This window comes from Rhinolophus sinicus, chromosome 16 (assembly GCF_057876585.1).
Source record: "Rhinolophus sinicus isolate RSI-liver-muscle chromosome 16, RSI-T2T, whole genome shotgun sequence".
NCBI lineage: Eukaryota > Metazoa > Chordata > Mammalia > Chiroptera > Rhinolophidae > Rhinolophus > Rhinolophus sinicus.
Genome location: NC_142516.1, coordinates 47110549 through 47137657, shown reverse-complemented (window position 1 = coordinate 47137657; position 27109 = coordinate 47110549). Strand labels below are relative to the sequence as shown.

General features: G+C 43.3%; 1 protein-coding gene across 1 annotated transcript in view; it reads left to right on the top strand.

Moving 5' to 3' along the window:
- The first annotated feature begins 18386 nt into the window (after positions 1–18386).
- Positions 18387–27109, top strand: part of MAMDC2 (MAM domain containing 2) — a 132583-nt gene continuing 123860 nt past the window's right edge. Inside the window, exons 1-2 of the mRNA XM_019730591.3 lie at positions 18387–18797; positions 19154–19267. Coding sequence (XP_019586150.3) covers positions 18764–18797; positions 19154–19267 — 148 coding nt within the window. The 5' untranslated portion in view covers positions 18387–18763. The remainder of the gene's footprint in view (positions 18798–19153; positions 19268–27109) is intronic.

Genomic DNA, 27109 nt, shown 5'->3' with positions numbered 1-27109 from the left:
CTCAAGCCAAGAAGACATTCTCTGTGACGTTTCCCCAAGGAAAGCCATTCCAATAACTCTCAAAGTGCTGGTTTGACCTAAATCGCTGGACAACTCAAAATCTTTGGGACAGTTTGTCAGATGGCCTGGGCCTAGGCAGTGGGCAATGGTCAAGTAGGTGTGCACAGAATAAAGACACAATGTTTAATCTCTCACACATGGACATAAAAACGAGGGCTGTAGAGAGCGTGATGAATCTGCCCCTGGCTCTTCCATATAGCAGCATTATGTAATGTCATGTAATTGAAAACAGTACTAAATTACGGAATGTGTGTGATTTTAGATCCTGCGACTCAAGGGAGAATTTTATTTTATCCTTCAAGAGGTTGCCAGAGTGTCTCTATCTATACTTTGAAATTCTGAGGCAGTTCAGGAATCCCAGCATAACGCGCAGCAAAGCAGAGGGCCGGCGATGTTCTCTACGCTGATATGTCTTAATTATAGCGTTGTAACGATTTACACTAATGTCCGCTCCTCAGCTAGGCTGTGAGTTTGCCAAGAGGAGTCTGTCTTACCCATCGCTGAATATCAGTGCCTGGCATAGTGCTTTCTACAGTAAATGAGTCTAAGAGGAGTGAATATTATGCGCTAGTCAGTGCTGAATGCTTTCTGGTCATACTCATTCAGTCCCTCTAACAGCTCTATAAGGTAGTTATTATTATCATCCCCATATTACAGATGAAGAAACCATGGCCTAAAGAGTGATTTGCCTGTTTCTGGGAAGTAAATGGTAGAAGAGAGAATTTAAGCCCGTTCTCTCAGCCAATGCACTAGAATGAAGACCAAGTGTTAGTGTTTGGAGAAGGAAAGCCAGTCTTGGGCTTGGGAGGCATTAAATGTATCAGTGGATTGTATCACTAGAAAAGAGTAAAATACATTGGTGTTTTTGGATGCTTCAGTTTTAATTTCCTCTCATTATCACAGTCCCAGGAAGGAGACTTGGAGCAGTTTCAAATCTCTGACTTACGGCTCGTGATCATTACCTTCAGAAGCCATGGGACACTCCTAGGGGCAAGCACTTTATACATCCTCATTTCTTAAATTAAAATGTAGTAATGCAGCTAAACAGGTCTGCGGATGGTACTGCATTAACCGATTGAAACTCCGAGATAGAAAAATAGAGATAATAATCTTTACTTCTAATTTCTCCTAAATGTTTATGCTCTCTCAATGTCAAGTACTATTTACACGTTCACATTACTTCACTCTGCACTCAGCAGATTCTTAAGTGGCCTGACATCTCTATGATTTTCTGGGGGAAAGAATGAAACAGTTGCAGTAATCTTATGCTGGTAATTACTCTAACATTTTGCTCAATAAATCCCTGTTCTGTAAGGGAACTATGCCCTTTTAACATGCTTGGCATATTTCTTTTCCAAACGCGTCCCAAATAGGTTGACTACAAATATTTCTGCTAATGAGATGGCCTTGAAATATCATTGATAGGATTAGAGGCATAAAAAGTGAATTTCATTAGGTTGCTTAAATCCTCGTTTTGATGACATAGTAAATCTCAGAACAACCGTGAGCGGTAAAAAAAATGAAGATCCTTTTTGGAGACACATAATTAGCTTATTCTCATGTACCTACCAGCTACCGTAGCTTCTAACTCAGTCTCGTACCACTTTAAGTACATCAAACAATTAGACACTGTTATAGGGATCCTTCGTGCGCCCAAAGGATTCATAAGTTTGTTTAAAAAGAACTCTAGTTTGAGAAAGGCATGAAGATAACGATTAAATTCTCCCTTTTCTTCACTAATATTCACTGTAAGTTGGTTGTCATCTAAGTGCTAACACCTGGTACCTAACGTGAGCGTACATAGTAGTATATAATATACTCACAATAAATTTAGTTGAATCAAATCTTTAATGTTTTGAAAAAAAAAAAAATCTTTAATGTTTTGTCCTAAATGATAGGGTTCTGCTTTGTCAGTTGTTGAATGAGTATTCCTTTTGCTGTGACTCCTGATGAACTCAAATGTTATTTATGAAGGTGTGTTGGCATTGAGGGTAGATAGAGGGATTTTTCTGAGCCAGATATAAGCGTGGCCTTGGAAATACATGTAGTGATAGCAACCGTGCATGAGAATGCCAGTTCCCCCCCACCCCCTACACCAATGCTGTTTTGAAGCCAGTTCAATTATCTTGTAGAATGTTCCATAGTCTGAATTTGCCTGATTGTTTCCTCATAGTGGTGTTTAAGTGGTTTTCCTATCTCCTGCATTTCCTGTAAAATTGAAGGTAGGTTTAAAGGTCTGGGTAGATTCAGGGTCAACATTTTAGGAGTAAATACTTCATAGATGATGTTGTATATTTCATGTTGCATTGCATCTGGAGGCACATCTAGTCACACAGCCCTCTATTTGTGATGGTTGGTTATGATGGTGTCACAATTGTGAAGGTATGTTTCTCACTTTACAATGAGAAAGTAACTAATGGGATGCATTTATTTAATGTTAACAAGATTGAACATATTTGCATATGTTTTTGGCCAATGAATTAATTCCCATTGTTGAAGAAGCATGGTTTTTTGTTTGTTTGGAATGGCGGGGTTGAGGGGGCAGTGCATCCTGGGACTCCTCAATTCATATCAGGCAGATTCCCATTTATCAGTAAGCCCCAGATGATGTCCAGGCCATTTCAGCTTAAGCCAGGGAATTTTGGGAATAATTTTGTGTCATGTACTTTTTAAAATAGGAAATACATTACATGATTTAAAGTTGAAAATGTATAAAGGGTAATAAAACAGTGAGCGGCCTCTGTTCTAGTTATATTTTGCTGTGTAGCCAAGCACCCCAAAACAGCGGTGTAAAACAGTAATGATATCATTAGTCAGTAGTGAAGCCGGAGGCCAGTGGGTCAATTCTTCAGAGTCTGTCTTGCAGTTGCCATCAGATAGTGGCCGGAACTGGGTTTCTTCACGCACCTGTCTGGTGCCTGAGATGAAAAGACTCAAACAGCTGGGGACCAGAGCAGCTGGGGCTCCTTAGTCACCTCCCTCCTTCCTCTTCTCTCTGTCTCTCACTATGTGGTCTCTCCGTTGGTGGCCTCCTGGTGACTGGGCTTCTTACATGACAGCTAATTATCCCAAGGGGACCCGATACATGCTGCCTGGGCTTCTCACACGCAGCCTTGGGATCACGTCACACCACTTCTACTCCACTCTGTTCATCAGGGCAGTTGCCAAGTCCCACCAGGGTACAAGAGACTCCACCTTCTGATGGGAAGATGGTCAAAGAACTTGCAGCTGTGCCTCAAAACCATCATGCACCCCCCCCCCCATTTTCTCCCCAGCCACTCACTCAGTTTACTTTTACCAAAGCAACCAATGCCATCAGTTTCCTGTGAAGCATTTAAGAGTTGCTCTGTATACAAGATGACCATATTCTTCCAACTTAGCGTAATGTCTTCCGTGTTCTGTACTTTGTTTTTTCCTTAATATTTCATAGCGATTATTCAAATTAGTCCATAAAAAGGATCTCCTTTTTTAATACCTCTGTAGTATTGCATTATATAGATGTACCACAGTGATGTAACCACTCCCTTGTTAATGCATATTTCATATTGCAAACAACACTAATATGAGTAACTGTGACCACGCATACATCATATTGGATATGGGTAAGCATGTTTGTACTATAAATTCCTACATAAAACGAATACTGGAGGTGTAGAATTACAGGGTTAAAATGGTATGAGCCTCTTACCTTTTGATAAATACTGCCCTCCATAGAGGATAAAAACATTCTCACTGCCACCACGCGTGAGAGGGCTGCTTCACACCCTCACAAACCAGAATTTTCTCAGTTGTTTGGGGTTTTTTCAAGTTAAAAAACAGTGTTAATTCAGTGTGGTTTTAATGTGCATTCTTTTTGAGTGAGTTTGAGCATTTATTTTCCTGTTTAAGAACAACTTATATATTTTTTCAATTCCTGAAAAAGGTTAAAGATCATTTTAACATAAAACAAATGTTGGCGATGAGTGAAAAGATGTGATTCCACATTTTTGGTAACCTTAAAGACCTCTTAACATTTCGAAAAGTCCCATTTTCCTGTATCCTGCAAATGAATAAGCTGTGAAGATTGAGACCCTATGTGATTCCTGGAGCTACTCTGTCTCTCAAACCCAGCCTGAAATTCTCAGGTGGGCAGAAATGGCTTTGAGATATGAGATGTCTATTTCTACAGTGATAGCCACTCTTTTGTCCGGAAAATTCTTAATTTAAGAAAGGGTTCTTCCCTATCCCTTAGAGCTTAATATGAAACTTTCACTATTTCTGCAATCCTTTTGCTAACCTCCAGACTTGAGATGAATGATCTGCCTTTTGGATTTTGTGAACCTTCCTTAGGCTCCCTTCCTCCACTCCACTTTCACTGTCTCTTCCTCGCTCTCCTCAGCTAATATTGTATTTTATAGATTCACCGAATACGTGGCAATTTAGTCTGGTACAGTGTAGTAGCAGCACTACCAGTATGATGTAGTAGGTAACAGAGCATCATGGCAAAACTTTGTAGGCAAGACAGAGGACACATGGGTGTGGTTGAAAGGCGCCGGCACTGCAGCCAGAAAAATCTGCCTTTTACTCACCTGGCCTCTGGCCTCTTGGTCAGCTTTTCAGAGAATCAGTTTCCTCATCAGAATGTGAGGATAATACTTAACTTACAAAACTGGTTTGCTGCAAAGATCAAGGTAAGGAATGTTTTCAACTGAGATTGATTGAGTACCTATTATGTCCAGGTGGCTTTGCATACTTGATCTCATTAGTCCTTAGGTCCACTAACTTTCCAACTTACTGACTGTATTTGTTCCTTAGGACTGCTTTCACAAATTACCACAAAACGAGTGGCTTAAATCAACGACTTTTTCTTTCACAGTTCTGAAGACCAGAAGTCTGAAAATAAGGTAGGTTGGTTCCTTCTGGAGGCTCTGAGGGAAGACCCATTCCATGCCTCTCTCCTAGCGTCTGGTGGCTTCCCAAAAAGCCTGGCATTCATTGGTTCATAGATGCATCACTACAATCTCTGCTTACGTCTTCTTGTGGACTTCCCCTCTGGGTGTGTCAGTCTTCTGTGTTTTATAAGAACACGCATCATTGAACTTAAGGCCCACCCTAAATCTAGGATGATCTCATCTCAAGATCCTTAATTTAATTACATCTGCAAAAAAATTTTATTTCCAAATAAGGTCACATGCACATGTACTGGCGGCTAAGAATTGGACATGTATTTTGGGGTCCAGCATTCCACCTGCTACAGCGACCAAGCTAAGAATTAAATCCAGGTGTTTCTGATTCTCAGACTCCTCTGTGAAACTATGTTGCCAGTGTTAAGGACCACATCATGGTTTCTTCTCCTTCTTATTTTGGAATTATATGGTTCTCTGTGCATCTAGATTATACCAGAAAGTAACCTGGGCCCGTGGAAGAAACCATTGAATTCTACTAATTCATTTGCTTAATAAGGGCATTCCCCTGCCTAAATAATTTTTGAATAATAAATTGAGTTATGCACTCAAGAGTTGTTAAATCATCCAAGCTTGTAGCAAAAATAAGAAGATAAGATTTATTGAACGCTTATTATGTGTCAGGCCTTGGCTAAGGGCTTTAGATGCATCATCTTATTTCATCCTAGGAAACACTGACTATTACTCAATCTCTCATTTATAGAAGAAACTGAGGTTCAGAGAGGTTAAGGAGTTTGTCTCAAGTCATAGAGCTGCAAAGTAGTAGAGCTGAGATTTGAACCCAAGCAATCTGACCAAACCCCATGCTCTTGAAATCATAGTAGAGTAACAATACCACTGCGGCTCCTGGCATGGGGTTCAGACACTTACTACCAGGCAGGGCCAGAGGTAGTTGAGTTGAATGAGCAAAGACTTGTTAATCATGCAAATTAACCATGTAGTTCTAATAGGAACAGATTGGGCATACAGATGTCTCTTTGTTTTCCCTCATTTCAATTTTAGAGTGACACCCGTTGAAAGATATTTGGAACTGTTGAATGAAAAGTACTTGGGACTTTACCTCAGTGTTTAGGAACAAAAAAGGTATTTCCTTTCTGTCATTATCATTCCAATTCCTTTGGTCTGGAGTTTCCCTATGCATTCATTACTCAGAACAGTTGTTCTACATTTGTCAGCACATTATAATGTTAATTTTGCTCAAGGAATATAGCGTTTTTCCCCACCACAAAGGTTGAATTTATGTTGATTTGTCATCAGTGTACATTTGCCATCAAAAACAAATTTCCCTTCAACAGGGAAATATAATAAAACGCCACCTACTATGAGAAAGGATGTAGGAAGTTAGATGTAGTCAGCACTATAATTCTTTCTTTCTGATTAATATTTTAAAGTTATCTTTACTTGGCACAAGAAAGGTAAATCATTAATATGACCCTGAAGTCTAAACAAAAGCTTATTGCTTTAGAGTATATTCATTTATTTCTAATGCTCATGTTTTTGCTTACATTATTTCTAATGTCTGTTTTTAAAGAATGGCTTTGTGAAAAGGTTTTAACTACTTAAAATATTAACTACACTGTCTACCATTACATCATCTTATGCTAAATGCTGTCTTTAACTAGAGCTGCTCATTGTATTCTCATGCCTTTAATGCAATTCATTAATGATGGTATTTACAGCTTATATGAAAAAGGTCTTTTTTTGTATATTGTCCTCTTTTAATTAACTTCGGATCCTTGAAAAAATTTAAGTCTAAAAGTTCTGATAGATTTATTTTCCTCTTAAGGTAATAATGTCACTTGTATTTAGAGGACCGAGATAGCTTGCTTCCATCTCCAAAGCAGTCTTTGTAAATCACGCAGGTGAGAGTTTCTTGGGAACATACACTTGGATTCAGGGTTGCAACTTAGTTGCACTGGGATGAGCAAGACAGGAAACAAAAGAAGAGCACCGGCAAGAGAGGAAAAGATGGTTCTCTTGCGCCTTTGCTGCACTATGTCCTTTCCTCAGCATTTGATACAATCAAGTTACCAAGGCAACAAGAGGCAAGAGACGTAGAGTGGAATTGCACTGCAACTGGCAGCCAGTGTGTTTTGACTTCAAAAGCCATAACAAAGCAAACTTTTTCTTTGTTGTGTAGAAAGTTTCTACTCTATTATTTGGAGCACTTTCTGTACTCCAAACGAACCACCTGATGATTCTTGCTCACCGCAGTTTTATATGGATTTTCTATAAATTTGAAAGGAACAAAATGTCTTCCCTGGGTTTCTGCATGCCATGGATTTACCTGACAACAGTGAATTCAGGGAATTTCCCAACACTTCTGTGGGGAAACTATGGTTTTCATGATAGAGTCAGGGAGGCAGAATAGTGGAGAGCTTAAGTGACTTGCTCAAGGTCAACTGGAGATCAGGGAATGTTTGGTTCCAAACTTCCTGTGCTAATTATTATTAATTATGTGCTTGTTAATCATTTGTTTTTCTTTAAAGCTGGAGAAAAAGAGCTGAAGACCTTTTACAAAAGGAAACTAGCTTTAGATATTTTTGTCGTTGATAAGCACCTTCTGCTATTCTTGATTCCAAGCCTTTTATGTTGTTTTCATTGCCCAAGGACTGTTAGAGTTGTGAACCACCACCAAATGGAAAGAATTGAATACTGATGCATGTTCACCTGATGCTCAGTTTTTCAATATGCTGCACAGACTATAGGCTGCAAGGCTGTCACTGTGGTATCTAAATTTGTAGGGGTTTAAATCCCAACATTCAGATCTCCTAACCCTGGTGTGCCCTGCACATTACTAAGTAAGAGGTCTCACACAAAAGATAATTCTTCATCTCCTTTTTTATTCGACCTTATCACCTGAGTAAATACCAAAGTATGGCAGTAATGAAATAAATTATCTGGTCAATTGCAACATCATTTTGATTTATAAAACTATTGATCAATTTTATTTTTTTATTGTGGTATAATATACATAACATAAAATTTACCATTTTAACCATCTTTATGTGTGCTGTTCAGTGGCATTAAGTACACTCACGGTCTTGTGCAATCATCACCACTATCCATCTCCAGGACTTTTTCATCATTCCAAATTGAAATTTTGTGTCCATTAAACAATAATTCCCCATTTCCCTCAATATCAACTCCCTGGTAACCACTATTCTATTTTTGTCTCTATGACTTTGACTATTCTAGGTACCTCACATAAATGGAATGTAATATTTGTCCTTGTGTCTGGCTTATTTCACTTAGCATAATGTTTTTAAGGTTCATTCATGTTGTAGCGTGTACAAAAATTTCATTTCTTTTTGAGTCTGAATAATGTTCCATTTTATTTATCCATTCATCTATTGATGGACATATGGGCTGTTTCAAACTTATGGCTACCACGAATAATGCGTCTATGAACAGTGATGTACAAATATCTGAATCACAACTTTCAATTCTTTTGTGTGTATACCTAGAAGTAGAATTGCTGGATCATATGATAATTGTACGTTTAAATTTTGAGGAACTGCCATACTGTTTTTCATGGAAGCGGTACCATTTTACATTCCCACCAGCAATGCACAAGTGTTCCAATTTTTCCACATCTTCACCTTTTTATTTTGATTTTTTTTGATCATGGCTATCCTAATGGGTATGAGTGGATAATAATTCTCTTTTAAGCAATATTAACTATAGTGGACAACCATCACATTTGCAGTGACCTGATATCTTCTAAAAAGATGTTCAAATATGAGAATTTGCATGTTATGAATTCTACCTCTCCAATAGAGAACTTAGTGTTCAAATCCCCCAGCTTCTTTTTCAGCTAGAATAAAATCACGTGACCTAGATTCCACTCATCAGACACACCTATGCAAGATTAAAATTCCTAAATGACTAATAAAAGATCTAAGCCATGTTCAATGCCACCATTTTGTTGGCTTGGGTGATGGCAATGACATCTGGCTTTGGGGGGCATTAACAGTTGTAGTAGGTCGAACACAGTAGAGCTCTCGATGTCTAAGGTGATAGTGGCATTTCTTTAGCAGGCCGTTTCTGTGCCATGATTTGGGGTGCTGTTCCTGGAAGCTCAGCCTCAAGCCTATTTCTACAACCAAAAAAGTTCAGTTCAGCCTAACTTCAAACTTTAAATGCATATCCAATTGAATACTTGTCTTCGCCCTGCCTCATACCACCAGCGAGGCTTCTTTCTGGAGTGGGGGAAAGACACTAGCTCCACATTCACTCTTCCTTCTCTCTTTTTCCTCCAGTTGTGGTTCTTGCAGTGCAGGGGCAGGGAGGATGGATGAAGAAAAGAAAAAATATTCACCTGACCAGTGCGATTCTAGTCCCCTCTCAGATCACATGCCCCTCTCGGTGGCACATGTCTAAATACTGGCTCTCTGGTGGTAAGATTTTCTATGTATGCAAGTGACCAGAAATTATGGAATCTGAATAAGATGTCATTAAAGAACAGTCAAGGAAGATCCAGTACAGCATGGTTGAAGGCAGCAAGTGGAGAAAATCAAACCAGTTCATGTTCTCTCCTCTCTGATTTCAGGTTGTCTAAATGTGCTAGTTGTTGAAGGTGCAGACATTTGAGAGACCTCTTCTTGGTTCCAACTCTTCACATCACCTGGACCCATCTCCTGACCTGGAAGATTCTCTCAAATTTGACCTTTACCACAGCTCCCTCACCCCCAGCTTTGACCCATGGTGAATACCCCATAGACTCCAGCTACTGGAGTTCTTGCTTGAATAGTCACCCTCTTGGGCAGTATATTAATAAAGCAGCTCAAGCCTGGCTCTTTGTGGACCTGCAAGAAACTTACACAGCTTTGCCCCACCAAGTAGTAAGAAGACAGACTGCCCTGTCATCTTTCTCCATTTCTTTGCCCCCTGCACGTATAGGTACAGGGCACAGATCAGCAAGTGCACTGTTTAACATAACCCAAACTAAGAAATACGATGTCAGGAAGATACTCTAAATCTCTGAGAGTCATATTTGAAGCCCTTTTCCCATTGGGGGGATTTGGAAAAAGGCAGCTTCTCTTTTCTCTCCCAAGGAGATAGGAAGGAAAAGCCATATTACTCATCCTTCACCAACAACATTCAACTCACAGGATTTTCCTTTCTCCCCCTAATCTTGTCTTACATAGACTGGAGGTGGAAGGGTGTGTAGGGCAGAAGCTGAAGTAATGTTTGGAGGTTACAGAGCCCATTTAGCCACTTCTTAATAATCCCTGGAAGAGTTGCCTGGCCCAGATCAATTTCATTTCTCTTTTGAATATGGGGCATTCCACATTGCTCTTTTCTCTGGACATAGGCCATCTTCCACTCAGCATTCTATTACGTCTATTCCCTGGATGTTCTCCCTGGGTAAAAGCCCATTACTCATAGCCTCTTTTCAGAATTTTATATTTTTGCAGTTTATCCAAAGGCTGTTCTTGTGTCTCCAATGATTTATCCTTATGGGTATAATTTGTGGGCCTGGGGATATCAACTGGCCCAGCATACAACTGTAGTGCCATACATGGATTCCTAAAGGGGCTCATTCCCAGATGAGCCCCTTCAAATCCCTCTTCACCAGGATTGTTGGGAACCCTGAAGAACACCAAAGACAAGGACTGAAACAAAAGGTGACCAGAGAATAAAGAAAGATTACCGGGAAAGGAGCAACTATTGGAGTATCAATAAACTTCTCAATAGCACCAACAGAGGCCAGAGGGTAATAGAATAATTATTTCTGCATTGAAGGTAGGGATTTCTGTTTTCTTCCTTCTGCATCCATCATGCACTTGCATACTTCCCAGACCCCTAAACTTTTGTATAGCAATAGTGCAATTTTGTTTAGATCAATCACGAATGTTTACATTATTATGAGTGTAAGTATGACTTACTTTTGAGTGCATGTGACTTGCTTTTGCCCCCTGAAAATGTTTAAGATCTTCTTGTTGTCCCCATTGTTTTGATATTTCATGGTGACATGCCTCGGTGTGGGTATTTTCTTCCATTGTCCTGAACGCTTAGTGAGCCAGACTTTCAACCCAGAAACTCATGTATTTGAATTTAGGAAGTTTCATTAAATTATTTCTTTCATTTTTTTTTTCTCATTCATTTTCAATTTTCTCTCTTTCTTAAACTTCCATTATTCAGATATTGGCCTTCCTATACTGTTTATACAAAACAATGTTTTATACAAAACAAAGCTGATTGGAAGATCTGAGTGGGTTTCATTGGAGGGTGACATGCCTAGGCCATTTGTAAGGGGAAACCTCAACATCAGTATCTTTACATTTTTCTTCTTGATCTGGTCTGAAGAGATGACTACTCCATTCTTCTAATTCTCCCCCCTGGAGAGTAAAGATCTGGCTATAACCATTCTGGAAGCTGAGTGGGTGAACAGCGCTTGGAGGCAGCATCTCAACTTTCAGGTCTACACATTCATTGACTCACCCTGGTTTCAGGGTGGTACTCCTGCTATTAACCCAGTCTGTGCCACCCAAGTCCAGTATACCTCTGTTTGGCCCTTTGCAGAGTATAAACATCCACTCTTTAGCTGGGATAGTGTGATAGTTAAATTTTTGTGTCTACTTGACTGTGCTAACAGATGCCGAGATAGCTGGTAAAACATTGTTTCTGGGTGTTTCTGGAAGAGATTAACATTTGAATTGGCAGACTGAGTAAAGAAGACGGCCTTCACCAATGCAGGCGGGCATCATCCAATCTGTTAAGGGCCTCAATAGAACAAAAAAGTGAAAGAAGGGTAAATTTACTCTACTGCGCTGGGACATCCATCTTCTCCTGCCCTCGGACTATAGCACTCCTGGGTCTCGGGCCTGGACTTGGACCAGTACTGACACCATTGGCTCTCCTGGTGTCAGGCCTTCAGGTTTGACTGGAATTACACTACTGGCTCTTCCAGGCCTCTAGTTAGCATATGGCCAACGGTGGGACTTCTCAGTCTCCATAATCACGTAAGCCAATCCCTCACAATAAATACATTATATTATATTACATTATATTATGTTATATAAATTATATTATATATATATAGTATGTATTTTTTAAAACTTGAGATTACTAGTTTTTGTGTGGTTTTTTTTTAACTTTTTATTTATTTTAAGTGTGTTTTTTAGGACCCATCAGCTCCAAGTCAAGCAGTTGTTTTAATCTAGTTGTGGAGGGTGCAGCTCACAGTGGCCCATGTGGCGATCAAACTGGCAACCTTGTTGTTAAAAGCACCGCATTCTAACCAACTGAGCTAAGCAGCCACCCCGTATTATATGATTTTTATCGTATTGGTTCTGTTTCTCTGGAGAGCCCTGACTGATGCAGGTGGAGAGGAGCAGTCATCCAGTAGCATGGAGTGTGAAGGAGATCCAGGGAACTAGTGCTTCTCAAACAGCTTTTCTAATCCTCCTTATTTTAAGCCACCTTCTTCACCCCCATTACCCGTATTACCTGATGTCACTGTCTCCTGGATTCTTGATGATGTTGTGGCATAAACTGAGCCAGCTTCAAATCTGACTTTCTTTGATCTGCTTGGTCAGTTTTCATTTATCCCTATTCTATCTTCCAAAAGTTTGTTGTTGTCTCTTTTTCTATTCTCCATATTCTTTAAAATTCATACATTTCTAAATAATGATTATTCACTGTAATTTTTCAATAGTTTCTAGAAAAGCAAAATTTGGATGAGTGTGTTCTATCCACCATCTTCACCCAGAACTTTACTGTAGAAGCCTATATCCAAGTGAACTATATTTTATGACTAATGTTTTCAGAGATTAGGAGAATTGACCTCTTGTAGATATTTGCTGGGAAAAAAAGTTACTAAAGGATGTATCTCAAAAATAAAGAATTTGAACCTTGAAGAAAGGAACAGAATGCAAAAATCAATAGACTCACAAATGTGGTGGGGACCCAGGTGGATGCCACCTGTGGGGAAGCCATTCCCTACTTGAAGAATGTGGTGATATTGCTGGCCCCGTAGGAAAACGTGAAAGAGATGTAGAAAGCAGCCCCCATTGCAAGGCATTTCCACAGCTAGTGGAAGAGGCCATTTCAGTCCCATTGCCTTGTTTTAGAATCAAGCCTAGAGGTGAGGGAACCAGTTTCCTCACGTAATATTCCCATGCCCCACCTCCATGAGAGAAGTTCTGAGTCCGAAGTGTTAGATACTCAGAAGTCTAATTCAAACCTGCTATGGGTGAATAAATAAATAAAGTTACCCAATAAAATAAATGAAAAATGAATGTGTATATAAGGTTGTAAAATGGGTAATGCGAAAAGCAACCTTTTCAGTTTGGGTGGAATTATGGGGGCTTCCAGCAGTTCAGAGACAAGATGTCTCACTTAAAAGGTTTTTTTTTGAAGACACTTTTATTGGACATGGACAGACTTGGCCCTCAGGCTATAAGCAGGGACCAAGATAATTTCCTGTAGCCTCTAGAAACATAATCCTGTAAGATGCCTCTTCATATGGTCCATTCCATCTTTGCTCCACCTCAAGTGTCATCAAACAAATATTTCTATTTTAATCCTGAAACTATTTTCTGCATTACTATTTTTAATGTCCTAGTTGTTGGTACTTGCAATGGTATCCACTCACTAGTTTATATTTTACTTCTGCTCTCATAGAGCATCAAAGCTACAATTTACCAATTGTTCAATTTATATTTCTAGTTTCCGCGTCCCTCCCATCCCCAAGGGCATGAAACTATACGAAAGGCTACTTGGAAGGATAGACTCCATCATCAATTTCAACTACAAGCCTGGACCTGTGGAAATACTTGAGTTGGTAGAAAATTGATATTAATACTTACACAGTGCTCTGTGTGCCAAGTACTCTTTTGAGTACTTTTTATACAACAGTATAAACCGATCTAGCACGACCACGCTGTGAATCGGTACTATTATTATTTTCATTTTATAGAAGAGGAAACTGAGGCCCAGAGAGACCAAATAACATGCTCTAGGATTCATAGGTAGGTGGCAAGTGGCAGAGCAACAATTTGAACCCCTGCAGTCTGGCTCAAGAGTCCACAGAGTCAATGACAAAATTATGCTCCCTGTTCTATGTGACACTCTCTTACTATTTTTAGGCAGCTTCCCCCGGCCCCTGCGTTAACACTGATAGTACTTAATTTTGTTGATGACGAAAAGATTAAGCCAGTGCATTCTTAACCCTGGCTCAGTAGAATCACCTTGCAGAGCTTTAAGGAAATACCAATGCTTTGGTCCTAGCCCAGAAATTATAATTTAATTGGTCTGGTGGTGCCCAATGTTTGTATTAAAAAGAAGCAAGTCCCCAGATGGTGATAAGGTGCATGTGGAATTGCCATTCACTGGATTCGCTCACCAAGGCATCTTGGGATGCTTGGTGGTAGAGTTTCTTCATTATCACCAATTATCTGGGCTTTGGGTACTAGCAGATCTGGAAGAATTGGTGGTATTTAACGTCTTTAAATCCCCGTGCTTTAGCCCTTTGCAAATCAAGCTTTCAGATTAGTGGTAATGGTGGGATGTGGCTTCTCATCGGGAATGTGACCGCACAGCACGTCCACAGGCATGCGTGCACACACCTCACACACCTGTATAGAGCTGATATTCTGTGTGGGTGTCTGTGTCCAAATTTCCCCTTTTTATAAGGACACAAGTCATATTGGATTAGGAGCCCACTCTACTCCAGTGTGACCTCATCTTAACTAATTATATCTGCAATGACCCTGTCTCCCAATTAGGTCACATCCTGAGGTCTCTGGGGCTAGGACTTCCGCATGTGAATTTGGGGGTTAGGAGGACACAGTTTAACCCATTAAAAAGAGTTTACCAACAGGAGAAGGGGAAGAAGGCATGCTGACTCTGAACAGAAAGAAGAGCATGTGAGAACATGAGGAGTGGACGAGAGGACACGGTGGGAGGAAGGCAAATGGCCGGGGGAGTGGGTGTTAGGGTGGGGTGGATGTGGGTGGAGAAGTAGGTCCCACTCTGACCACAAAAGACTGTGTCCATAGTACCCTGGGTATGGGCACTTCGCTGGGGCAGAGAGAAACTCCCTTTCCTCGTCTCCGCCCACCCATTGGGTAGAGAAAGGAGGGGGAGGGGCGGAAATCTGAGAACAGGACATTTCAAAGTATCTGCTCAAACCACCCCTGGGGGGAAAGTTTAGAGGTCAAGCAGTCGTGGTGGTAGCTAGAGTTGGGTTCACTTTCCGGTCCTATATTCTCGGGCAAGTCACTTAAACTCTTCAGGCCTAGTTTGTTCCCCTATGCATTGACCATGAAACCACCTGGCACCTCACAAACACAACAAAATGTGGTATCCCTGTGACAAGCCAGCCCAGGGAACTTGAATTAAAAAAAAATGAAAAGGTTGCATTCAAAACACAGTGAAGGACGTCTGACTCCAAGCTAGGATTCACAGTAAGCTGATGGAGGAAAGATGAATGACGGAGAGAAAGTATCTATTTCCTTCTAAATGCTCACTCTCAAAGAAATATCTACTTTACCAGTTCAGGACATTTGAGTGTGGCAATTTGAACAGTGGATTATACATGTTGTAATAAAAGGAGATTTGTAAGTACTGGTTAACCGTGGGCCTTGGTCCCTCACAGTGGATGATTCAGACCCACAGCAGGCATGTGACTGATCCTTGGGGGTGAGAGGCAGCTGGTGCTGGGCAGGAACCAAGGGATACCACCAGCCCGCCTTGGGGCAGAGCCCACATACACCTCCTGCTGGAATGCAGCAAAGGTTATTGGCAGGACAAGCCACAGAGCCTGGAATTATTTTACCATTTCATTTCCAACCTGAGAGCAGGCAATGAGTACGGGCATGTTGGTGTGTGTGTGTGGAGAGAAAGCATGAAAGCAGCACAGAGCAAAACACTGAATGTAGAGTAGGAGGCAGAGGGGAGCCCGAGACCGATTGCAGCACAGACCTAGAAACAGGGACATAGAGACATTGACAGATAGACAGAGACAGACAAAAATCAAGAGCAGAGGCAACGTCTTGTCAGAGATCAGAGGTTATAGCATAGATTATAATTTTAGACCATATAACATGTAATAGAAAATAACCAAAGTGTGATTACTATAAAGGATGTTATGAATACGCTTACATTTGTACAGGACATAGAGTATTACAAAGTGCTCTCCACATGCCCACATACTGGCCAGTGAGGAGGCGAGCTAATGACTTCTCATCCCATCCCTGCTACTTTGAGCCATGTGATTTTGGTTAAAAGTCATCTGGACTCTTTCTACCTCCACTTCCTCTTCTCTAGAATGGGGCTGGTCATGTATGACTGGCTATTGGGTGGTGGCGAGGGCTCTCTTTCTCCATCTCCTTGGTTCTATCTGGGTGCTGTCAACTCCAGCTCAAGAAATGAATTGAGCAGGTTTTGGTTTACTCCCACAAAGGTTCAAATATATTTTGTTTTAATTAATTGCCAGAGCTATTACATATAAATCTGGACATCGGGCTTCTTTTGAAAAATGGGTGGAACGGACGATGCTGGACCTCTGTCCCACCATGGCAGCTGTGCCCCAGGCTGGTGCCAGCGATGCCCGTTGGTTAGGCCTGCTTGCTCCCATTCACCATCACTCCCCATTGTCTCCCTGACACCAGCACTCGGCATTCATTTGTTACCTCCCTGGTCCCTGGGTTTTAAATGTTTACAAGAGCCTTTCTTCTATCTCACCAACGTATTTTATTGAAATGATCCTTTCATGGGTCAGTCTCCATCCCAGAGGCAGAGAATGTGTCTTGTTCACCCCTGGATTGATGAGCTCAGAAGGATGGGGACAGATCTTGTAGGACCTAGTAGGTCGTTGTGAAGATTTTGCGTTTTGCTGGATGATTTGGGAAGTTGTGAGGAGCCTTGAGCCAAGAAGAAACATAACCCAGTGTCTGTATTAAACGGATCCCCTGACTACTGGGTTAAGAATAGAGTGGAGGTGGGCAAGGCAGAAGGAGCAGGGAGACCACTGTTAGGAGGCTGCTGTAATATCCCGCGGACGACGATGGCTGTTTAGAGCCAGTGACGGTGGGCGTGGTCAGCACCTGCTATATTCTGAGTCCCGAACGACAGAATTTGGTAATGTCCTGAGAGGAAGAGAAGAGTCAAGGATAACACTAAGATTTTTATGCAGAGGAGAGGCAGGCGTGAGAAGGAACCTTCGGCCTTCCTGTTGGGACCTGTTAAGGATGGACTAGCTCGTAAGTGTCCAAATGAGAATGTTGAAGGGGCAGCGAGGCAGAAGAGGCTGGACTTAGCGGGCAGTCGGGGAGAGAAATACGCATTTGGGAGTCATTGGCCTATCGTTGGTGTTTCAAACTATGAGTGGATGAAATCCCTGAAGAAGTGAGTAGAGAAAGAAGCAGGAGGTAAAAGAACAGAACCGAGAGGCACTCCAATGTTCAGGGGTCGGAGAGACAACAAGAAACAGCCAAGGAGACAGCTTCTTCTCAGGAGCTGCCAACGAAGGACAAGGAAGGCATGTGAAACCAGGTGATGGCATGTGAGTAGGGCTTTGATAGTTGAACAGGAGTTTGTTAGGCTGTGGTCCTCAAAGCGTGGTTGCAGACTAGCAGCATCCGTCTGAGCATCTGGAAACTTGTCAGGAATGTGCAGAACCTCCGGCCCCACTCCAGATCTATTGGATCAGAAACTGATGGGGGGGCCCTCCAGGGGATTCTGATGCTCCTCAGGTTTGAGAACCACTACCCTAGGCATAAAATTGCCTGCACAAAATTATAATGAGGATAGAAAAGAAAAACAAAAAAACCCCCAAAACCCCACAATTTTCTTTACTGGAAGAGAACATTTTTAAAGACCCACTTAGTGCCCAAAGCAAATTTGTAGCACGTGGGTACCTCCCAGCAAACCCCTCCCCCATATCACCACCCCCGTGCCCCACATCCCAATTTAGAGACCTTCTATTAATTTACCATGGCTCTCTGGAGAGGAGGAATGCCCCCATTTCACCGGACAGAGGGAATGCTGAGCACCAGGCATGCCAGACATTCCACTGCTAAAAAGGGGGGGTGCGTGTGGGGGGGTGGTATTCCAAAGTTAGCATTACTGGGCCATAAATGCTGAAACTCCTGAGACATAAAGCTTATTCCACCCTACAGTTTCCAAAATTTCCTCTAGGTTTTCCTAGGAGAATTCTACGCTCTTCTATTCTGCAGAGAAGAAGTTTAAATTAGGGCCAGCCTTGGAGGACTGGCGTGCCAGATGCGGGGAGGCTGTCCCCAGAAATAAGCTGGTTCCCACCGCTGATGGGCGGGGCAGAGGGCCTCCTGTCCCAACCCAGTGGAGGGGCTCCTGGAAGGCCTGCCCCCTCCAAGTGTCTGCAAGGGGTCTGGACCCAAGCTTTAAAATCCTGAGCGGAGTCACTGCATCCCGACCTCTCCTCTCCCAGCCAGTCCTGGCTGGCTTTTCAAATGGGTGCAGTTGTCTCCTCCCCACCCAGCCCCATCCTCGCCCGGGACCAGCTGTGCCGCGCGGGCCGGCCTCAGTAGAGACGTGGTCAGACCCGCGGCTGCAGCAGAATTAGCCGCTCTCTCCATTCAGGCACCTTCAGCTTTCCGCTCAGCTCCGGGAGCCGCTTTGCAAAGTTGGGCAGCTCCAAGAGCACGCTTTGCCTCTCCCTCCCGGTCCCCCCGCGCCCCCGCCTCCCACGCTCCTTCAGCTGGGAGCTGCTAGTCCCAGCTGCCTGGCAGCTTGCACCCCTTTCTGGTCCTCCGCCCTGAAGCGCAACCATGCTGTTAAGGGGCGTCCTCCTGGCAGTGCAAGGTAAGGGGGAACCCCCCCCCCCGGGACACTCTCGTGACCCTCCCCCTCTCCTGCAACCCCAGTGGCGGGGCTGGTGGTCCTGGGTTGGGCCATCCCAGGGTGCCTTCGGATCCTTCTCCGCAGCCGCTAACCTCGCTCCCCAAGCCAACCCTGGGGTGGCGATGGGGGTGCGCACCGGTTCTTACACTGGAGGCACCCTGGAGGTGGGGAGGGAAGGGGTTAGTAGTGCATTTCTCTCCTGCCCCCTCCTCCACGCCTTTCCCCCACTTTCACCAGGTAGTTTCCCAGGGGTGCCCCGAGTTGATGCAAACGCTCCCCGGCCGGAGCCGGAACTGAAACTCACTTTGTGCCCGCAGCCCTGCAGCTTGCCGGTGCCCTGGACCTGCCCGCTGGGTCCTGCACCTTTGAAGAGAGCACCTGTGGCTTTGACTCGGTATTTGCATTCCTGCCGTGGATTTTAAATGAGGAAGGTAAGGGGCTTTAGTGCACAGGGGTCCGAGATGAACTTTCCTCCTGCTGGTTGGCTCTTTCACATGGGTAATGTTATCTTGGAGTTAAATCCCGTGGGGAGGAAAAGTGTGCGTCACGGATCCTCCTTCCAAACCTCAGCTGTGCTGCGTGGATGGCCAAGGAAGAGATGGGGGTGGGGCGGGGGGCGTGCTTTGTTTACCTGGCCTGTGGGCAGAAGGTTTTGCCCCTCCCCCCGGGACTCCTTAATGGAGAGGAGAAAGGGGGCACAACTAATGATTGTCACCCACCTCCTGTGTGCCCCTGGCCCGCCATCATCCTCTCTGGTCCTCAGTAGACACCTTTGTGAGCTGGGAAGGTTCTCATCGCGCCCTGCAGGAATGGTTCCATAATTCTGTGATGGGATCTCAATGCTAAGATCTCACATTTATGTTGTGCCTGACAGTGTTTTGTTGCATGACTCCATTCTCATACTCCTGTTGTATTTATAACCCAGCACTTGGCAAAAGAGGAAACCAAGTCCATGACCTTGTGTGCGAGGTCACTCAGCTGGCCGGTGTTAGTTGTGGTCTCACCATTTGGGTTCTACTGACAAAGTTTGAACTAAGATGTAACTTCTTACCCTTCATTTATTTAGTAAAAATAAGTAGTTCTCCAGTGCCCCACAGCAGGCATTGAGTGTCCCTTCTCCTCTCCTTTCTCCCTCACTTGTGGACCCCCTTTAGAAGATTGATGCCTCAGGCCATTTGGATTCGGAAAGAGCCTCTTTAGAACAATCCTGCTGTTTAAAGGAGACCAGCTAACCTCCTTCCCCTTTCAATTGTCCTCATGCCTCCAATCATCCAGCTTGGCTCCCTGGAGAAGGGTGGAGCCCAGGACCCCTGATTCGGATGTAGGAACTGTCATTACAGTTTACTCTGCTCCAGGCTTCTGTTTGGGGCTTTGCATACATTAGCTTCTCTGCCCCTCACTGTAGGATGATGTTCACCCCATTTTAAACCAGAGAGAATCTCAGTATTAGACTATTCAGATGACTGGCCTGTGTCACATGGTGTCTTTGAGTGGTCAGCTCAGAGCTGCCTGGTTAGGGGAAAAAACAGGGAACTAGCTCAGTAGTAATCTTTATTTATTGCCAACGATTGCCAAGTCCTGTCTACCACAGTTTATTTAGGGGTAGCTGGGAAAAAGCAATTCCTGATTTGTTATCTGAGGGATTCCTACCTGGCTGATGATGGCCTTAGGAAAGTCTCTTTCATCTCACCCCTTCCCTTTCCCTGTTCTGGCTGTGTGTGAAACATTTTGAGAGACGGCCTGACAGAGGCCACGGGACTGGCTTTGGAGGCTGTATTCTCTAGCACAGTGCTTTGCAAACGAGCTGCATCGGAATTACCGGGTGCATGAGTTACAACACAGATTGCTGGGCCTCACCCCCTGAGCTTCTGATTCAGTTCGGCTGGGTGGAGCCTGAGAATCTGCATTTCTAACAAATTCCCACGTGCTGCTGCTGCTGGTCTGGCTGAGGACCACACTTTAAGAGACACTGACCTTCACAATATGTGTGTACACACACACACACACACACACACACACACACACACACACACCCCTCAGCTGGTGACCCTGAGCAGCGCTGGGACTAGGGTAAAGGAGCCACTTGCACGACCCTGGGAGTAAAAACCTTAAATCTTGTGCTCTAGAGACCTCTCTTGCCTCAGCCTAATCCTAGCTCGGAGAAAAGGAAATCAACATCACCTGTTATTCCAGGATCCTCATTCTCTGAGCATGCACCCTCCAGGGGCCTGAGTCCCTGACCCCCTCCTCCTGACCCCCCAGTCCTCTCTCAGGAGGGTGCCCCCCTCAAAGCCTGCTGCCGCCTGGGCCAGTGGGCATGCCACAGCCTGCTAAACTCAGCCGCCTCCCAGACCTACAGGAAGTGCTCTCCGCTGAGTTGGCACCTCTGCACCAGTGGCAGTTAAACAGTGCCCCTTCAGGGAAAACAGAAAGATGCTTATAGGGAAAGGTGATTATGGTTTAATAATATAATGAAGGCACTGTTTCTTCCCATTTTGCTTGCTTTCTGACTTTTAACAGCCACTGCTTTCTGGCTCAGGTCTGGGACTACTGGTTTGGCTGGGGGAAGTGAATTCATTCTCACATGAGCACTCCAGGCAGAGCAGGCTGGTTAGGCTTTGGTCAATACAAATTGAGCTGTTCAAAGACCAGAACTTGGACATAACGGTCCTCTCCAGAGAAACAGTAAATTAGTTGTGTGCCAACTGCTGTGGTTGCCAGCTGAGAAGCCATCACTAAGAATTTCTGTTATAAACCCATTTCTAGGTTGGTAAATTAAAGATAATAAAATTGTCCTGGGCTGAAATTTGGCAAGTTGCTTGCAAGCTTCTCTGTAAATTTCTTTCATCTTGCTGCAAAAGTCCTTGGAAACTGGGTCTATCTAGCTCCATGTGTTGTATCCACCGCAGAAAACTAGGTTTCAAAGACTTTTGTTCATAGTATTTGGAACACAAATGGCACTTTCTATATGTCCTTGGTCACTAGATTAATTTACAGTGGAGAGAACAAGGCTAAAGTCCAGTGAAGGGAACTGAGTAGGAAAACGAATCTGCTAAGTAGAATTTCATCACAGGAGATTCAAATCTGGGGATAATTGTCTTCAAATATCTCCCCAGCTCCCCAGAATTGTATTTGAAGTCCACCCCTTTGGTTCATTTCAAGTATTAGGTCTCTAAGCATCTATGATTGCAATCCCAATGTCTCTAGTTCATGGCCATTTTGAAACACACTTGGTCTCCCCTGGGCACAGAATGGGTGAGTTTGGACAGCGCAGTGTGTTGACTTGGGTTGTGTACCACAATGGACGGCACCCCAGGGACAGGGCGCAGCCTGTGCAGGTGACCTGGCCCTGCAATATAGCCTCCTCTACTTTCTAGTATTGACAATGGTTGCATTTTTTTTTTTTTTGGTAGAATTTTTTTGTTTTCCCTAACTTGTCAAGGCAAGTGTGATTATATCAGACTTAAATTTGAACTCGTTTCTCCGTTTTAGTTTTGAATTAAATCCAGGAAAGAAGAGATCTATTTTGTCCTATAAGCATCTTCTTTATTCACAATTCAGAGCATATTGGAATCTCTTTGAACAGTGGTCCTCAACTGAAATCGAGACTGTTGGTTCCATTTCCCCAGTGCCAGCTGTGGGGGCAGAAGCCCTTCGGCTGAGGATTCTTGGAGACTAGAAAGTTGGCCTCTCATCTGAAGAGTCACAATCTAAGTTAGTCATCAGGTAGATTTTGGCTCCACTTCTAAGTTGTGGACATTTTGCCTTAGCACCTTTAACCTGACTCCATCGGAGGAACTGGGGAAGGGAGAGGAGTAAAATCCAAATCCTGGTACTGCTACTTAATTGGAAATTTGAAACACCAAGACACACAGGATGGGAAGGTAGCTACTGAAAGGTGTCAGGTTAAGATGAGGCCAAAAAGGAAACTCAAAGCACTTTTGTAGGGAAGGCATTTTTTCTACAGCTATGAGGGTCGGGGTTTGAGAAATTGCCTAATATCGGAAGAATTTGAATAGTATTTGTACCTGGGAGCAAGGGCTGGTATCTGAGTCGGCACCAGACCAGAGGTTTGGCATAACCGAGGGGTGCGGGGTGGGGCCATGGTAAAAAGTGTGCTGAAATTACATTCTAAGGACCTATGGGTGTCTCTTTCTAACACCCCTGTTCTTCACCCAAACTCCTTCCTTCTCTCTCAAGGACACGTCCAGTCACGTGGCCACCTGAGTTTCAGTTCTGCACTCAGTCATGTGCCAGTCATTATAAATAGTGATAAATCCTGACTGATGCTTCGTAAGGCCCAGCTAGAGCCAAAAGCCAGGCAAAGATCCCAAAGGGATCTTCCAGGGAGAGGAGGAGCAGTCCTCCCTTCCTGCAGATTGCAGCTCTTTTCCTGACCCTGGGGGTTGGACCCAGCATCCCATCCTAATCAGTTTACAAGGCAATCCCCAGTCCCTGGGCCTGCATGGCCCCTGCTTGTTCGTCTCCTGGTGCCCTCTCAGCAGGAACACAACCCCCACATTGTGAAGAGGGTGGATAGCAGCACAGGTTGGGAGTGTTCCTTGTATGTCTCTCGGAAAGACGGTTGATACCAAGAATTGATAAGTTATTCTGCAGTATCACGTGGCATTCCCTAGGCAGCGCTGGCTCCGACTGCTGTCAGTTTGAGCGTGCTTGTTGTGTGCTGTGCCTGCGCGCGACAGGGTTCTGCCTGGGATTCTAGATCTTAGAGCTGGGCCTTAGAGGTCATCAGTGCCGTGTCCTCAATCCTCGCAGGAACCCACTGGGCCTAGACTCAGGCAGTGGCAACCTCTCGTTCTCTGGGCTCTTCACAAGATTTTCCCTCCAGCATTGCTGCCTCATCTCAGTCTCCACTGGATCCCGGAGCTTTGGTGTCTTAATTATAACTTTTTGGAAACTCTTCATCAGAGATATAATTATAATGCACCCATGTGGAAGAGAATGGGTTCCAAAGGTGCAGTGCATTGAGCCTACCAAACCCACAAAACACAACACTTGTGGTCATTTAGTGTATTTATTCACTTTTTCAGGTGTGTAGGGATCCCACCTGCCTGAAATCTTCAGCATATAGAGAAAGACCTAACACATAGTAGATGTTCAATAAAGATTTGTTGAATGAATGAATTTTCTAAATAAATAGATGAAGCATCGGATTATTAAAAAGTCCTTATGTATTTTCATTTAGGCTCCTGGTTCATTCTATACCTTCAAAGGTGATTCCTTATCATGAGAAACAACTTACACCTAGTGGTTAGTGCAAACTCTGGAGTTGGAAAGCTTGGATTAGAATCCAGTCTCTGCCTTTTCAAACTGTGTGGTCTTGGGCGAGTTAGTTATCCTCTCTGTGTCTCAGCAGTAAAATGGGGATAATAAAAGTACCCATCTCATGAGGTTGTTGTGCAGATTGAATACATTAATACGTGTAATACGTACTGAGCACTTGATACATATGACCTGTTATTCTTACTCTCACTATGACTAGATTTGTATTTTTATCGATCATGATTTCTTCGAAATCAAACAGCTTTCCAACACAGCTTCCGGGGAGCTAAGAAGAGTCTAATTTTCTTTTGATTATAGTTTTGCCATTTGCTTTTCATTTCTACCAAAGGAAGAACTTCCTTCGTCTTATCATTTGCCTCTATTTTAAGCATCCATGAGCCTCTCGAGCCATCTAACGCGTGCGTGCCTGAACGAGGTATGGAGGTAAGTAATAAGACCAAGTTCACTTGTGGCTTAAAGTCTCTCCCAGACGCTTAGACTTTTCCTTAGTTTGTGTCAGGAATGCTTTGTGCTCTGTCCCATCCCTGTCCCACTCCAGCCTGCCCTTCCCTCTGTATCCATCCCACAGAGCTGGTACCTGAGCATCAATCAGGCCCCGTGATTGGTGGTGCTGGTGCCTTCTATGAGATGCTTAGCCAAACTCCTCTCTCATCTACTAACCTCTTGGGCAGGCCCCTCACCCTTGGCCTACTTGAGATCTCTTGCTTGACCCCTCCAGTGGGATTTAACCAGCCTGGACTGGTAATATCTGTCTGCCCCTCCAGTCTTGACTAACTTCTCTGGACGTAGGCTCTGTCTGGCCAGACTTCTTCCTATCAATGCCAACACCCAGTCTGGGTTCGTCCCTACTCAGATTAGAGTTGCTCAATGGAGAGATGGTACCCAGCTCCGGGCTTGGTTCTCAGCAAGGTGCCTGGGGATTTTTAGTGTGTTTCCCTGCTCATAATTGCAGAAGTCAGCTGTGGCCACAATATGTTGGGAGGAAAACGCAATATCTTGTCATAAGACTGTCTGCCTCCATTGCCGTCTTCAATCTCTTAGGCTACAGTTACCATGTTACGTGACTTGCATCTTGGGATATAGCATTCGTAAGAAATCCTGGTTCTTACAATAGCCGAACCTCTTTGGTATGTCACCCCAGCAGTCGTCCTCCTTCTTTTACTAAACAATGTTTCACTTTTAAGAATTTGAGTGAAACTCATTTATGTTAATAGAAGTGATGGATATCTCAATAAATAGAACAGGAGGTAGTTGAACATGCCTTGGCCATCTTGGCTGGTCAACCCTGATTTTCATATCTGCTAATTTTCCCGTCACTCTCTTTCAATTTTTCTTATGCTTGTCTTATCAACTCAATGATATACATGTATTCATGTATTCAGATCTAGGTTCTTGGAGTATTTAATTATATATATATATATATATATATATATATATATATATATATATATGTATATATACATACACATATATACATATATATAGCCTATGCATTAGGCCAGTGGTTCTTAACCCTCACTAGATGTTAAAAACACCTAAAATTGCCTTTAAAAATCATCATGTCCAGGCTGTACCCCAAGAGATTCTGATTTATTTGGTCAGAAATGGGGCCAGACTTGGCATTGTTCACTAAAAACCAATCACTACAAATTAACAATCTCCCCAGGCCTTTCTAATATGTGGCCAGGGTTGAGGACAGAGCCTTAGAATGACTGCCAACTCCCCGCCCTCTCCAGAGGTAAGAAAGAAGAAATGTCCTCTTGTTAAGAATCCCTTGATGATTATCAGTTGCCCACAAATAAAGTATAAGCTGCCTAGCTTGGCACTCAAGACCCTTCACGACTGGCCCCAAATTATATTTCTACTCCACCCTCCCTTTAATCCTTAATATGCTGTTCACTCAATATGCCCTTTACTTTATTGCTTCTTTGCTCTAGTTGCACTGTTCTTAACACTTGTATTATTCTGATTTGTTATTCCCCTGCCCCATCTTGGCCTACTTAAATCCTATGTATGCTTTAAGGTCCAGCTCTTTCTTGAAACATTCCCTGAGTTTCCCAGGTAAATGAACCTCTCCCTTCCCTCGCTTCCCATTTCTCTCTTCACTTCCCACCTTGTAACTCTTATTAGCATCTCCTTATTGGAGTCCCCGCCCCTTCCCGTCATTGGGATGTTGTTGCATCTTTGAGAACAGGGATCACGTCCTCTCCACCACACCCGACAAACAGTATCTTGTATCAACAAACACTTCAAATTTAATCAACCTCTAAAGCTCGTGTTGAGATAGATAAATAGATAGGAAAAAAAAATAGAAAAGCCTTGACATTTTCCCCTGTAGTGAAAAAGGTTGTGTTTAATAACCCTTCCTACTATAGGGCTTCAAAGATTTTGGAGGCTTCTGTTGTAATTTCCAAATATAACAGTGAAGCGGTATTTCAGCTTGCCTCACCAATATGTGGTCTGCCTCATCCCTGACATACCAGTGGACAAATAGCCCTTGGATTATTTAGCCATCAGCGCTGCCTAAGTCCTTTGATCCTCTGCCATCACAAACAATCACAGTGCAACCTCAACAGAGACACTGCTTGGTCTGAAAAGTATTTTTGGCAAAAGATTATCAGACTTTGAACTGGCTTTTGAGAGCTGTTGTTTCTAAGCACCTCAAGTGTGAGACATCAGTAGTGCCCACCCTGATGGGTAAAAGCAGGTAGAGCTGTGTGTCTGCTCCTAGAAGAATCTCTTGCCCACTGATGTGACTCATGGAGAAACCAAAGGATTAGGTTTGTGATTCAGTGAAATCTGCCAGAATATTTGCTTTCTCTACTTTATGAGAAAGTTGTTTGTGTTTTCGGGGATTCTGAGGCTCAGAATAAGATGATGAAACAGAACAAGTGGTACCATACCATAACTTCATCGTATCCTGGATGAATCATGTGTTTTACAAGAGAAGCTCCTAAGAATATTTATTG